At 40.2% G+C, this 15,403-nt stretch overlaps 1 protein-coding gene across 1 annotated transcript in view; it reads left to right on the top strand.

The window, feature by feature from the left end:
* Positions 1 to 15,403, top strand: part of SCN5A (sodium voltage-gated channel alpha subunit 5) — a gene marked incomplete at both ends in the record, with an annotated part of 172,527 nt that overhangs the window by 145,872 nt on the left and 11,252 nt on the right. Inside the window, 2 exon segments of the mRNA XM_080610362.1 lie at positions 5,414 to 5,536; positions 12,251 to 12,532. Of these exon segments, the coding sequence (XP_080466488.1) occupies positions 5,414 to 5,536; positions 12,251 to 12,532 (405 nt within the window).

Genomic DNA, 15,403 nt, shown 5'->3' with positions numbered 1-15,403 from the left:
CGGATGTCCTTTTTTCCCCTGCTCCCTCCCCTCTAATTTGAACAAGCAGGTTAATTTGATGAAATCCCTAGCTGCATGAAACATATGCTTTTGCCCAAACTGGAAAGGAGGTCTCCTCCACAAGACAGCAGCTTGCAGGGTATCACTCACAGCTGTATGCTGCAGCAGGCAGACGTTTAGTAGAGGTTCTCATTGTTCTCATGGGTTTTAGGATTTATATGACCAGCCAAGGAGGATTTTTACTGTTACTCAGGCAGAACTCCTTGTTCCCTAGGCTCTGCTATTAATTCATCTCAGTGGTGATCTGGAGTTAGTTCAGAAATGCAGTCTATGCCGAGTAGCATCTGCCTTTGAATGGTGCTACTCTGGTCTGCTTCCAGCTCTGTCCAGTAGATGCTCACTGATTATCTGAAATGATGTGCTTTTAGGCTAGTGGGAAGGAACGCAAAAAAGACAGGAGGAGCCCCTGTTCCGGCTCAAACCCACCTCCTTGCTGTGGGAAACTCAGTCAGCCTCAGGCGAAACACTGCTCCCAAAGAGTGCACCCTTCAGATTACTGCCACCAGCATAATTTCATAGCTAGGGAGTTTGTGCATGCAATTTATATGCTATTGAAATGTATGCATATAGAAAGGAACACCACTAGTGTTATAAATGCAATAGCTCCTCGGGAAAAAGTCTGTAATCTTTTGATTAAAGACTGTTTCCCCTGTGTGTGCTGTAAGGAAGCTGCATTATTGTGCTCCCTACTTTGTAATTGTTTTTCTGCAACCTTAGAATACTCTGCTGACAGCTTTACTGGGGTTTACATTAGCTTGCAACATGATTTCTTAAGTCACTGTCAGATAATGAAGACACATATACCCTTGTATAACTTTATCTCTGTGTGTTCATAATGAACTATCTTAATGGTCCAAAAATGCTGTGTATCTGTTAGCTGCTGAATTACCATGAGCACCAATGGTGAGCACACTGGGAATCTAACACTGCATGGGTGCCACCAGGGTACAAATACATCAGCTGTATTTCTCATCTCAAGAATGACAGTATTACACTGAAATAAGAAAACAAAAATGCAGGAGTTAATTACTGAAAAAAAAACATCCTGATTCCAGGACAATGCTTTTTTTTTTTTTTTTTTTTTTTTTTTTTGTGAAGTATGATCTAGTAATAGATTGTCAAAATAATTAAGAAACTCAGACATTACTCTTATTAGAACATACTAGCAATAACTTTGAACAGCTATCAGTAAGGCTAACCTCTCTTCAGAGATCACTGCCTGTCTTCTAGCAGTCTAAACTCATCGATTCTTGTTGATTCCAGCCTGGAAACACATATGAGTGTAATACAATGGGGCACTCTAGACTCATGCTGCTAATGCCACTAAGCCACATAGATGACAGGACCTTGGCTTTCAGAGCACCAGCCACAGGCCTGGTAATCCCTGTGGCTGGTATTTCTAGTGTTCAATGCAGTCACAAGATTTAGAAGCTCTAATTATTTTTCCTTGAGCATAACACTGAAAATGGCAAAACGAAAGCTGTGGTGTTCATTTATCTCTCCCTTTACCCAGGTCCATGAGACTGTCATACAAACCATTGTAAAATTTATGTAGATAAACATGTGTACAGAAATGTGTAAGAATATAGAAATATAGAAATACAGGTCTACAGGAATACATTTTGGGAAGTCACTGACAGTACTGAGGCTGGGGTCCTGCTGGGGTGTTTTGAGATGATCTGAAGAAAGCAAAATGGAAGAGCTGCTGCGTGATTGAACTCCTAGCATGTGCAACTGGTGAGATTTTTATCATTAATGTCTATGGAGGCAGGATTACATACACTGATTCATGAGGACCGGGTCCCACCTTTGGGATGCTCGTTGCTGGCCAGGTTGTACACTGGGGTTCACACTAGGTAGAAAATTCCAGTGACGACATTGTTCTGGAGAATTCGGAGGCACAAATGGACAGCAAGTCAAGGGGATAAAGAACAGTTTCAAGCTAACATGGAGGATATTATTACTTGGTTTAGTGTAAGGAAGGTTTAGATGGAAAGCTATGAAAGCTTCTTAGTAAGATCTAGCAGGTTCTGGAAAGCCCCTCAAGGGAAATGCTAGAAGCAGAGCATCTGCAAGTGAGAACAATAATAACTCTTCTTGGGTCAGAAGAAGTGCACAGGAGGAGGGAAGACTGTAGCAAGCCATGTGAAAGGTGGAGGTGAAAGCTCAAGCCCAGCCACAGATTGTGCATTTTAAGGGCAATGTTTCAGGCAATAGTGACTCCGTAGGATTCAGCTGCTCTCTACAACGTTACTGTGCTACCTGATCATTAAAGTTGTTTTTTTTCCTGAAAAAAATACAAAACTATCTGCAAATAGATACTGAAAGGATTAGCAACGCGTGCCATATTGTGAATCTGGAGGTTACGTTGACCCTAGGGGTGTCTTCTGGGTGCCAGCACATTTCTGATACCAACCAGAGCACAAAGCAGAACCTTAGAGCAGCTCTGGGCTGCCTTGTAACAGAAAAAAAAAAGTAAGAGAAACAGCTGACTTTACTTTTTGCTGTGGTTATGTGGGGCAGTCAACACCAATTTTGAGAACTGCTTGATTTTTTCACTAAAAATAGCCTTCTGGTCACTTTTAATCAAGTTGAAACCGCCAAGTCTCTGTGTTAGTAATTCTCCTATAAATAAAATTTGACGGGGATACCTTCAAAACCAACATCCAAGCATTTAAACATGTTGTCTCAAACTCAGTTCTGTCTCCACCCTTATAAATCATTGCCAAATATCACACAGCTTCACGGCCTAATCCTCTGAAGACATATCTAATGCTGTGTAAATCTGTGTCAGGAGGACAACAGCACCTGTGATGTGTTTCAGGGTGACATTTATGGCACTCTGAAGAAAATGGTAACTTGCTCAGATCCAAAGTCTGGTCTTGCAGGATTTGAACAGAACATCTTCTGCCTTGAAAGGGCAATTATAGGACATAAATTTGGGATGAGAAAGGAAGCAGGCAGTTGTGAAGACCTTGAGAAGATCTGAGTTTTAGGTTGTGGGTGAAGCTAGCACAAAAGGGTGTTGGATGCTCTGTATTTGATTAATTTTCTTTTAAATATCTACATTCATTTTACAGATGAGTGAGCTTCCCTTGGTATGTGGGGATATGGATCTTGGTTTCTGTCTCTGAGCGTACTATCATCGAGCTGTTTTCCTTACACCTCCAGCCTTTCTGGGTAGGAAACTCCAAGGCTTTGTGGAGTTAAGGCCATTTTCTGCACTCATTTTTCCACCAAAGATAGAAATATATGCCATAGTGTTACTTCTGTCATGATATCTCAGTAATACCAGTTATATTACAGTTTTAAGATGCCTTATTTCAATGGCTTTAGTATATAAGTGTGCTGCACATTTGCTTATTCATACTAGACAAATCCTTCAGCCCTTTCTCATTATTTAAGCAGCATTAAGTCAATAGGGGGAGTGAATGAAAGTAGAAGGCTTTGGACTGTACATTAATGCAACTTGAGAGTGTAGAATGTAATCAAGGCTGGTAAGAAATAGGGAGGACAATGGGTATTGCCTCAATTTAGAAGCATTGGTGAGATTAAGATACTTATTAAGCCAAACTAGATTTTCATCTTTAACTGTGAGCATTGGCTGAGCAGGTGAAAGAAGCATGCCATACCTATAACATTATTTACTCTAAAATAACTTCTTAGGCATGCTCATGTCACGGGTTCAGATCTGCTTTCTTAGAGATGGAAGGAAAAGCTTCCCTGGTGATTTTTACCTGCCCAGTGTCTAAGAAGCCTAAGACATCAGACCTGGAATCCAGTCTGCCTGTCTACTGTGATGCTTTTATAGCACACTCACTGCTAAAATGCAGAAGTGTTTATTAACACCTCCCTTCTTCATCTGCTGCTGGTTCTGTACACAGGAGCTGAGTTTGTGTCACACCTTGTTGAAGAGTGACATTTTAAAGCATGACAATCAGCCTCTGCACTCCTTAGTCATCTGCAGAGGTGGGCTTTCTTATCCCTGCACATATCTGGCTCACTGCATCCAGCCCAGGCATGGTGCCTCTGAGACCTCCTGCCCTTAGACTTGCTGTCAACCACATGCCATAGTAAAGCCATTAATAGGTAAATAATTTAACAAATTGACCAAGTTTTATAAAGATGCTTAGCTGCGCAGACAGTGCTTGTACACAAATTAGTGCATATTCAGGAGAAATGTTGCTCCATAGAGGAGATATAAGATAATCTGATACTGTGATAACTGGGGCTGTGAAAATAGCTAAAGTAAGATGAGAGTAAGGGAACTGAGATAAGCAATATGCACAAGTCTCTCTCTTCTAAGAAAACAATATTTTATATGTGGCAATTAATTTATGGGGTTTTGTAGATACGCATAAATTGGCATGATATTTATAGTATTGGAGAACTGTTTGTTTCTCACTCCCTGCTCAGTTAGAATTCAGGCCGTGAATGCTGATTTGAGCATGCAAACCCCAATTGCTCCATGTGATTGTTAATCTGACCCATAATCTCCACTGCTATTCAGTTCATCCAGAGTCCAGTCCTGTGCCCAAAAGCATCCACATTTCTGACCAGCTGGGCACTACAAAAGTTCTGAGAACTTGAAGAGTATTGGAACCCCTCCATGCTGTCCCCAGATTTGGAAACACTTTATTTCAAAGAAATAGTCTTTAAGAGATACGAACCTTGATGTTGAGCACCTGGCAGGTTTACTTCTCTTTTAGAGACTGTGCAGGTACCAGAAAAAGTGAAAAAGTGCAGAATCAGAGAGTAATGTACATCATTCTTTTACAGTCTATGGTATAAAGTCATGACTATCAGCAATCTAGAAGGCTTGTTTCTAATCAGTAAGTTTAAGATTAGTAATTGAATGGTAATGCTAAAATCTTTTCTCTCTGCTGAAAATGGTTAGATCTTACAGGTGCTTTCATCCAGAAACCCCTAAATTACAACACTTAGGTGACTCATATTTTCAATTGTGGAAGATACACACACATTGAGGAGACCTATAGCACAGGCACCACAGAACGGTGGGTGAACAGTGATCTCCTTTCTCATACACTCTGCAAGCTGACATTAAGAGGATTTCTGTGTGCTTAGTTAAAAGAAGCTCTGGAAATTTGTATTTCTATACATTCTGCATTAAAGTGAAAACAAAGGTGTTGTGAGTTGGTAACAGCTCAGTATATGTATGGATGCAAAACTCTCCTTTTTTCTGTGTTGATCTAATTTAATGGTTTAAGTTTAAGAATTTTTTTCCACTTTTTCCATTAACCAACTCTTTCTTTTTAGGAAGGAAAGTCAGAAGAGAAGGAAAATGGCAGGAGTATACTAACAGATTGGATTTTTGCTTTGTGTCTCCGTTCAGGTGTCTTTAATAAGCCTCATTGCCAATACACTTGGATACTCTGAGATGGGTCCCATTAAATCCCTCAGGACTCTCCGAGCTCTTCGGCCATTGAGAGCATTGTCACGATTTGAAGGGATGAGGGTAAGAGTATATAAAGCATCAGTCAAAGCTCAACTCTGTGACATCAAGCATATTAACAGGGAACTGTTGCACATTGTTTTGTCTTCACTGTGTCTGCCAAAGGAAATGAATGATAATGCTGTATCAAAACAACAAAATCAGAAATCACTCCTTTATCTTAATTGCAATTGTATCATTACGTCTTTATCCTCAGGTGGATTTAATGATAAACTAATCCTGCTGCCTAATTTGTCATATTTCACTTTAAAAAACAGCTTTTTGGTTGAGGAAGCATCTGGCTAACAATTACCTCTCAATTATAAGACACACCAGGGGAATAGCCAAGCTACAAGTTTGCTCCCTGCTTTTGACATGTATTAAAATGAGACTGACTAGGAAAGTTCTTAAGGACTTTTTCACTAATAATTAAAGCAAAAATTAAAAACGCTAAAGATAGGGAAAGCAAATGAATGAATATATAAAATTTTTCCATTGAACAGATTGCAGTTTTAACATGGAATGTGAGGATTAATATTAAAACCATGTAGCTTGTGTTCATTTCTCCATCTTGTGCATCCATCTCCTTCCTTCTGCATTTCTTTGCCGGCATGGCTATATCCACACAGCATACCTGATTATTTGTTGAGCCTACCTGCTACACAATTATTGTCTAGTAAGCACTTTATTTAACTCCTTGCACCATGCATGATCTGCAGATGATAACAACTGTGTTTTGTATAAACTGAGGTTACTGATACTCTTGTACAGCAAGATAAGATCACATAGCAAGATAAAGCAAATCTGCGACAAAATTACACATAAACCAACTTACATTTCGTGATGATCCCAAATCTCCCTACTAGGCCAGCGAAAATGCTGTATCTTTCATAGAGGTATATTCAGGATAAAGCTTTGTTGTAGACAAAATTTTGATCCAAATCATCAGTGACTAAAATATGTAATTCCTGCACCAAGCTCCTAGCAATTAACTGTTCTCATTGCAATACCCTTGCAGTAAGACAGAAGCCTAGGGAGCCTAATGACAGAGATAACTCAGGAAATATGGTGACAGAGCAATTTATTAAAACCTGTACCCAGACTTTGCCTCTTCTGTGGATGACAAGAATTGGGGATATATGGTATTTTGCTCCAGATCTTGTGGTCATCTAAACTACATTATTTCTGTGGATGAAGATGAGACAAATCTACTTGCAGACCACTCTCTTTTGTGTTAGTACTAAGATAAAATTATTCAAAAGGCTCCATTCATTTAGGCTCTGAAACCTGAGTTTTGTTCACCACATCCTTTTCAACTGAGGCAATATTTCAAAAATTATTCATAAGATAAACCAAAAGCAAACTGCAGATCCTCAGCTGGCAAAAGGTGATGCTGTACTACTAACGTTAATTAAAGCTCTCACTCCTGTGTCATCTGATGACTTCACGCTGTCTTCATTAAACATTCACAAATTGAGCAAAAGTTGGTACTGGCCAAAGCTGCCCTAGTTTAACTACCAAAGTGGTTTGTGCATGGGCTGTCTCAAATCAGTTTAAATCTGGCTTATGAAGGCTTAGTTTCTACTGGTGGATTTGCAAATTCAAGCAAAACCCCTTTAACGTATTCTAAGCTGACATAAGAATGTTCACTCATGACGTTGCATCAGTTTAGCTAAGTTGGATTCAAACCTGAAAAGCAGTGTGAAGACTAGCCCAAAGCATAAGAACAGTGAGACAGAAAATTGAAAGAAACAATGAGAAAAAGTTTGCATCTTTATCTGCGAATAGAAAGACTTACTGGAGATCTTATGTGGCATAGATGCATGCTACCACAGCAGGTTTCCTTCCTAACATGCTCATACTTGTAGGCCTCTCTGGTTTCTGACTCAACATGCCTTTTCTTCCCTGTACCATTGCTGAAGCTGAAATATATTCAGTCATTCTGAGCTATGGGAGGCAGTGAATTAGCTTGTAAATATGATAAAGTGTAATTGAGAATACGTGCTATTGGAAAATCAAATCATTTTAGCTTTAGTTTGTCTAACCACACTTAACATGACTAGGGACAGCTAGACCTTTCATTATTAGGAGTTCATATGCTACAAAATGTACAGGAAAATTGGCAGTGCGGTGATGGATTAAGTAATTATAATGTTGAGAATCAAACACTGACAGTAAGAAAATAATAATAGTTTGCTCTATTATAATGTCTTTTTCTTGAATAACTAAAAGATCTCTGCAAGACTAGAACAGGAACAAGAAAGTTCTCATTTATACTACAGTATAAAAGACTTGTTTCATTATGTACCTAAATTTTGAAAACAGTGGGTCCTGGGGCAAAGGCACAGAGTAGCACTGGGATGGCCAAGAGGACCTGTTACCATTAGGCTTCATTCCTCTCCCCATCTTCAAACAGGCTGGGACCTGTCTAAGTTTGACACAAGTGTCAGCAGCTCCCATCCCAGTAGAGGTCTGCCAAATAAGGCTGAACTGTTGCCATCCTGCTCCTCTGTCCCCACAAAAGACGCCAGTCTGACCAGTATCCCACCTGACAGTTACCATAGATGCTGTGGGTTTCCATGCACATACCACCCAACCTGCCTCCCCCTCTGCATTTCAGGCCATACTGGAGCACCATGTAAATAAACGTAGGTCTTACTGAACCAAATCATGAAGTTTCCCATGTCTCCTCGTTTGTGTCCATCAGGGAATTATTTCAGACATGCCACTTCCCTGCAAGTTTCTTCCCAGCACAGGAGGTTACTGCAGTATTTTAAAACAGTGAGTGGGATGATGAGAGACCATTTGATGTGAAAATGATCCTAGGCAAAGTCATGGTGAGGCTGCTACAGGATACATGCAGGAAAGAAATAGCATAATTAATGCTAGTTAGCATGATTTCATGGGAATAGTTCTTGTAAAACCGATATGGTCCTTTGATTTGATTACAAATTATGCTGATGACGGTAACTGTGCTATCAGCTTAGATTTCAGAAAGGAATTTGATACCATGGGACACTGTGCTGAAAACACAAGATTTGTACCAAGCCAATTAAACATATTTTAAATTAATTTAAAATGAGTGATGGATCTCAAAAAGTAATGATTTACAGTGATGACACTGTAAATTCAGTGATGAGTGTCTCAGGGTGAGGGATCCTTCGGAATGAGAACTGCCCTTAATCTGGACTTTAACAGCATCTGGAAGAAAATTTAAAATCTTTGCTGACAACACACAAAGTGAGCGGCGTAGTGATATTACGGATAAGGAAATCACACTGACTGATCTGGATCACGGTGAAAAACAGATCAATTGTACAACATGCATTTTAATAAACCATATACCTCAGGAGGAGGAAAGTAGGTCACTCCGGGGATGTTTCTTGGAAAACAGCAGCTGAGAAGGACTTAGGGATTGGGATGACTGCTCAACGGTATACCAAGTTTTGGGCAGGTCCGATAAATGAGGTGACTATTACAATCCCTAAATATGCAGGGAAATAACCTGTCAAACAGAGGGAGAGGGCAGTGCTTCACACTGGAATTCCACCAAACTGCTGAGAAGTGGGTGTTAAAAAATGGGAAATTCTCTGCAGGGAACTACGAGCATGATTAGAAATCTGGAGGAACCATGATGGTTCGAAAGAAGCTGATTTTTTAATTACCCAAAGCAATATGCAGTGGTAACTCACCTACAGTGAAGACAGGAATGATAGAAGATAATCTAACAACAGTTGACTGGTGCCTCAAGTTCAGCAAATTCAACCTAAAAATACAGCACCTGTTTCTGACAATGAGAACAAAGGACATCAGGAATAGATTGTCTAATGATAAAGTTTTCATCTGTTATTTGACTTCACAACAATAAGATAAATATTGTAAATAAATGTAAATAAGATGTACTTGCAAAAGATCTGCCCAGGCTTGACTAGGAGTTATAGCCTGGGCCTGAAAATACTGAGGGAAGTTTGGTGGGCTCTGTTATAGCAAAGGGGAGATAAACAAACCATGCAAGTCGATTTCTGGATTTAAAATCTGAATCAGTTTCAGCGGAGGAGATGGCCCATGAGAGCCAAGGGCCAGGCTGCAATTCTACAGATTTGCACCACTGTGGACTAGGGTAGAGGGGAGCTCAGTTTTTTTGTTATCCCTAAAGAAGTCACCTTGTGGTTTTACCTATAAAGATGCTAATGGAAACCAAGAGGTACAAAACTTTTTCTTATATATGGCTATACGTGTTGCTATTCCCAGATGCAGCAGAAATTCAGCCCTTTCCATGGCCAGGTTTGCATCTGAACTTTTAACATGAATTTATGATAATAACTTGCTTTTATGTATCCAGGTCTTTAAGTCCTCTCGCTTGTCTCAGAACAAATCAGGAGTGCTTCCAGCAGACCAAATGGCATCATGCTGGTGTAAGAGCAGAAGCACTGAGAGAAGAATGAAATCCCCTGTTAATAATTCATTCAGAGAGGTGTTACGGGATTTGCTCCAGACTCATGTCATGTTTTATTATCTACAAGCCAGTGAATATAAATCAGCAGAAGGAAAAAAGCAGGATGCAAGCATGGCCATCACTTCCACTGCTGAAACCTCGAAGTCTCTGTCCTGTCACAGGGCTTGCAGGCGGGAGCTGGACTCAGCAGCATATGTAGCATAAGTGCAGTGGCTCTGTGCTGGCATGCATTAAAATTGAACAAAAATATTGTCCTGCATAGCAGCAAATGAAAGCTACTTTGACAAGGGCCAAGGCTATACCCAAATAAGTGCTTGATTTGGAAATCTTTCTGCTCCTCTGGGTATTTTTCTTCCTCAGTAATGCATAAATGATGAGGAAACAAATGTTACAGTATTATCTTCTCAGAAAATTGGACACTAATGCGAGAGCTGGTATTTCCTATAGTCGTGGAATAAAATTTAATTTTTATGGATCAATACCATCTTGTCTCAGTTTCAGAAATGTAGATGGAGAAGCGAAAGAGCTTAGTGTCTGCCTACCAGACTTTAATCTCCAAAGCATGAGACAAAGATGGAGGCAAATCCATGTAGCAGATCTGGTGTCTGTACATGCTTCTTTGCCTGGACAATACAATGGCAGCATCTCCAAAAGCTGTGAATATGGAGAAACCTTGTTGACATAGGAAAGGAAAAACTACATTTTGTAATAGTGTTCTTCCCTCAGAAAATGTCAATTAGTATAATATTTGGCACCCATAAGTGTATTAACGCTCAAAACACTAAATGATGTGCATCCTGCCTGGTTGATGTACAGGTATTATCCCGCTGCATTCAAACCTCAGAACATTCAAACCTCAGAGGGTCTGTAGATGGTCTGACATTTATTTCTTTTGCATGGCTTCAGAAAGGTGTCCAGTGCCAACATTCCCACACTTTAAAAGTTCCTTTTGCCTTTCATTTTTACGTGTGATTTTACACAGGAGTTTAGAACCCTGCCTGGGTTGGTGGGTAGGAACTTTACAACATGTCACAGGGAAAAATCATGCATTTTTTGTTAAATTAGAATGGACTCACTGGTTTAATCATGCATGCTTATCAGACAGGGGAAGCTGAATTAATACAGTATTTCTCAATCAGTTATTATTTAAACAGGCAAAATTTATCACAGCTGGATTTCACATCCCAAGGACTAGGGAGGCCTGAGTTCAGTAAAGATTTCAGAAACATTTTTTGTCTGTGACACTATGTGTCGCAGTTTAAGCCCAGCCAGCAACTAAGGACCATGCAGCTGCTCACTCACTTCCCCTTCCTTCCCTCTGCCCTGGTGGGATGGGGAGAAGACTATAAATAAAAAGGTAAACCCTATTGGTTGAGGTAAGAACAGTTTAATAATTGGAATAAAGTAAAATACAATAACAACAATAATAGCTATAATAATGATAATGTTGATTATGATGATGGTGATGATAATGATAATAAGATTAATAATAATGTTGAAATAATAATAATACTACTAATAGAAAGAAATAAAATAAACAATCAAATAAACCTCCAACTGGTGCACAATACAATTGCTCACCACCCACTGACTGATGCCCAGCCTGTCCTCTCTTGACAAACACCCCAGTTTCTATACTGGGCATAACATGCTGTGGTATGGAATACCCCTTTGGCTAGTTTGGGTCAGGTGTCTTGCCTCTGCTCCCTCCTGGCTTCTCGTGCCCTTCCTCACTGGCAGAACCTGAGAGACTGAAATGTCCTCGATCACGGTAAGCGCTATGTGGGAACAGCTGAAACATTGGTGTGTTATCAGCATTGTTCTCAGACTAAAGCCAAGAAACATAGCACTGTACCAGCTACTAGGAAGAAGATTAAACTATCTCAGCCAAAACCAGGGCACTGTGGTGTACCCCAGCCATTTCCGATTAATCATATGATTATGAAAGATAGTTTGACTGAAGTGCATTATCTGGTAGGATCTTAGAGGTCAAGATGATTTCACAGATTGCTCTTGAATTAAAAGATTCCTCTTGAAAAAAGATCATCCCATGGGTGGGATGCCAACAGACTAGCTCTTCAATTACAAAAAGAGAAAAATAATTATTTTGTGTGAAGCCTTTAATGGTGATCTGTCTCCTTAGGTAGTGTTAATACTTATCCACCTGCCACCATGTGAGGAGGGTTCAGCCCAGCTAATCAAGGGCCCACAACAACTTGTTAAAGAAGTGACTGTGTAAGTGCTGCCATTAATTCTGTTTTTCCTGTGCTGTTTATCCTAAGGTGGTGGTCAATGCACTTGTGGGAGCCATCCCTTCCATCATGAATGTTCTGCTCGTCTGCCTCATCTTCTGGCTCATCTTTAGCATCATGGGAGTGAACCTTTTTGCTGGAAAGTTTGGGAAGTGCATTAATAAGACAGAAGGAGATATGCCTTTAGACTCTAAAATAATTAACAACATGAGTGACTGTATACTCTATAACGTGTCAGGCACATTTTACTGGACAAAAGTTAAAGTTAACTTCGATAATGTTGGTGCTGGGTACCTGGCTCTGCTACAAGTGGTAAGTGTGACCGCCAGAAACTGCTGGACAAATGTTGCGTGTTCCCTTGAAATAATCCATTTAAAAACTTGGGTTAACCTCTATGCTTTTCTGTTTTTTTCAGCCAGCAGGGGAATTCCTTTCTTGAAGTGTAAATTAGTTATATTTGGTGTATTAATTTGGCCTAGAGATATTTATGGCAGCTTTTGGGTTTAATTTGAGTTTCTGATACATTACTAATATAGCCCTCTAGGAAGTGATTGGACTACTGAGGTGAATTAAAGACCTTTTTGTCAATAATGTAATCCAGAGCAAAGTTCAGTTCCAGAAACAAAAAGTCACGGTCCAGGAGTGCATTGGCCTCCCTGAACAGCCTGTTCACTGTACCCTGCTGGGATAAAATGAACTTGCAGTGCCTTCAGTCTGTAGTCACAGAGAAAACTTTCATTTACCTCTGCTCATCTTCCATGGAGATGTTTGGGAAGGACACTGGTGCCTCTCATTCTGGTTCCTCACATAATTTCCACCTGCTAAGCATAATGAGTCAGATTGAACCTAACTACGAAATGCGGTGGTAATCGGATTGCTGGAACTCCATACAGCCTGGACTCTCTGGAAAGGTGGTCAGAGAATATCAGAGACTGTTGAGATTCAAAGATGATGGCAATATTTGATCTCTAAAGACAGAAGTAAGCCACTTTTACAACCCTTTTTAGCAGCAAATGTAAAACATGGGTAAGTGGGTTGTATGCACTGAGATTTACTGTGTTGTTATGCAGCACAATCTAATGGATAGAGCCGCATGAGACTCCATCTTCTTGTCGAGGCTCTGCTGCTGGACTGCTGAGTGATTTTATACAAATTGCTGTATGTTTCAGTTCCATGGGGCCCTCTTCTAAAATAGTCATAATGATACTTACTTCCATGGCTTCTAATTTGCTCAGAAGCCTAGTGATGACAAGGGCTGGAAATGCTCTAGGAATTTGTCATGTTGCCTTTTATGTACACAGAGTTAAACAGGTCCCTTACCACATCCTTGGATAGGGAGGTTACTTTCTTGAAGCACCTGTGATGTCTTTCCTTGCTTCTGGGATAAAAACTAGCATGCCAGAAGCTCAATTTTTTTGCCATATGTAGAAATGCACCCTTTGTAATGCAGCAGAATACTGCCCTGCGTGCCAGCTTGACCTTCCAAGAGGGCATCAGCCTCCCACAGGTCCTGATCAGATCTGCCACCCTTTCTCCTTTCCATGACGCAAGTTTGCTTTCTCCCAGATCTCTTTTTTCTCTGTCACAGACACATGAAATTGCTCTATAAAGTGTCTTTCCTTTCCTGTAGAGATGCTTATCCTTATATATTCTTTTCCTGGTACATATACACTTGAGTCTGAGATCTTCTGACAGCTTTCCATTGAGTCTTTGCTTTCATAATCTCTGGAAAGCAGAAAGGTTAGAATGGGCACAACTTTTGCTTCTTGCCATGACATAAAGCTGAACTTGCTAGAGTTTTTATCTTTTATCTTTCGCATGTAATTATGATATTCATCTCACCCATGCAGGGCAGATTAATTCACTTGGAACGTCTTTAATTAGATTTTCCATTCTATACAGTGTTTGTCTTTTATTTAAACACTCAATTCAGCTGAGCAAAAATTTTCAGGTTTAAAATACTGTACCTTAACTGAAGCTTCTTATCTCCTCCATGACTGCTTAACAGATGACTAGTTTGTTTGGTGAAAAACTCCATCAGAGTTGTAGTTATTCGTTCACCATTTCTTTCATAAGGTTCAAACTCCAGCTTTCTGAAAACCTACAACTTTTCACAAATTAGCATTGCCTGAGGAGTATCCTGAAGCAGTCTCCTCTGCTGTTCTGCAGTATCAGTTCCCGGGCACTTGGCACTGGTGATACTGGTTGCATTCACCAAATGGGGCTGCCTTCTGTTGCAACCAGTGGTGGCAGAAGAAACATAACTGGTCATAAGATGGTTCTCAGCACGTTTCTGAAAGGGTGATCTAATACTGCTGATTTCTAGTACTGCTGTCCATTTTTGAAAATGAACATGATGACCCTGCAGGGTTCTTTCAAACCTGTGATTCTGTATTGGGTAGCAGAGAAGTAGTTTTTCCAGTTGCAGAAGTACAAAAGAAGTGCTAAAAAATGTAGAGTCTGTGAAGGCTGGACAAACTGATGGTGGCAAGAAATGAGGGAGCCCTAAAACCTTGCACAGCAGGTGTTTGGCTTCTTCTTCCAAGAGGAAGGGTAAGAGCCAAATGCCATTAGGAGATTGATTTTAACTTTCATCCTGCACCTGGAGCTCTTATGTCTGTTGCTAATGACAGTCTTAGGCAATGAAGTGTAAAGATGACACCCACAGAGAAGGAGCCCAAACATCTGGATCTCCTTTGCCAGACTCCAGCTGAGGAGTGTTGGTTACAGGTGCTGCTTGCCAAATATCATCCTTACGGGGTTGCATTTCATGAGCAAACTGCTGTGGGAATTGCAGGGGATCAGTTAACAGCTCAGCTTTCCTAAAGAGACAGACACATCCGTGCATCTTTGTGCACGCTGAGACAGTATGTAGCAATGATGAGATAGGCATTTTGGTTACAACCCTCTGGGATCTAAAATATGAGCTTTTAAGTGGGACTTGTCTTTTGACTGTTGACATTTTCAGCTGCTGCAACACACTATTTAAGTGACTCTGAAGTTACCTTTGGATGCCTGAATGTGTCTGAAAATCCAAATGGAAATACGTAAAACAAATCTGTCTGCCTAATGTTCTGTCTTCATTTCTACAGCATCCTTGAAAGAAATGAGAAGTTGCTACTATGGAAAATTTAAGGCTTACTACTATCCAGAGACAGACTTGATGACAGTGTAGTTGAGAAC

The sequence above is a fragment of the Psittacula echo genome, assembly GCF_963264785.1.
Source record: "Psittacula echo genome assembly, chromosome: 2".
NCBI lineage: Eukaryota > Metazoa > Chordata > Aves > Psittaciformes > Psittacidae > Psittacula > Psittacula echo.
The sequence above is the reverse complement of the archived record's forward strand: the minus strand, read 5'-3'. Positions and strand labels throughout refer to the sequence as shown.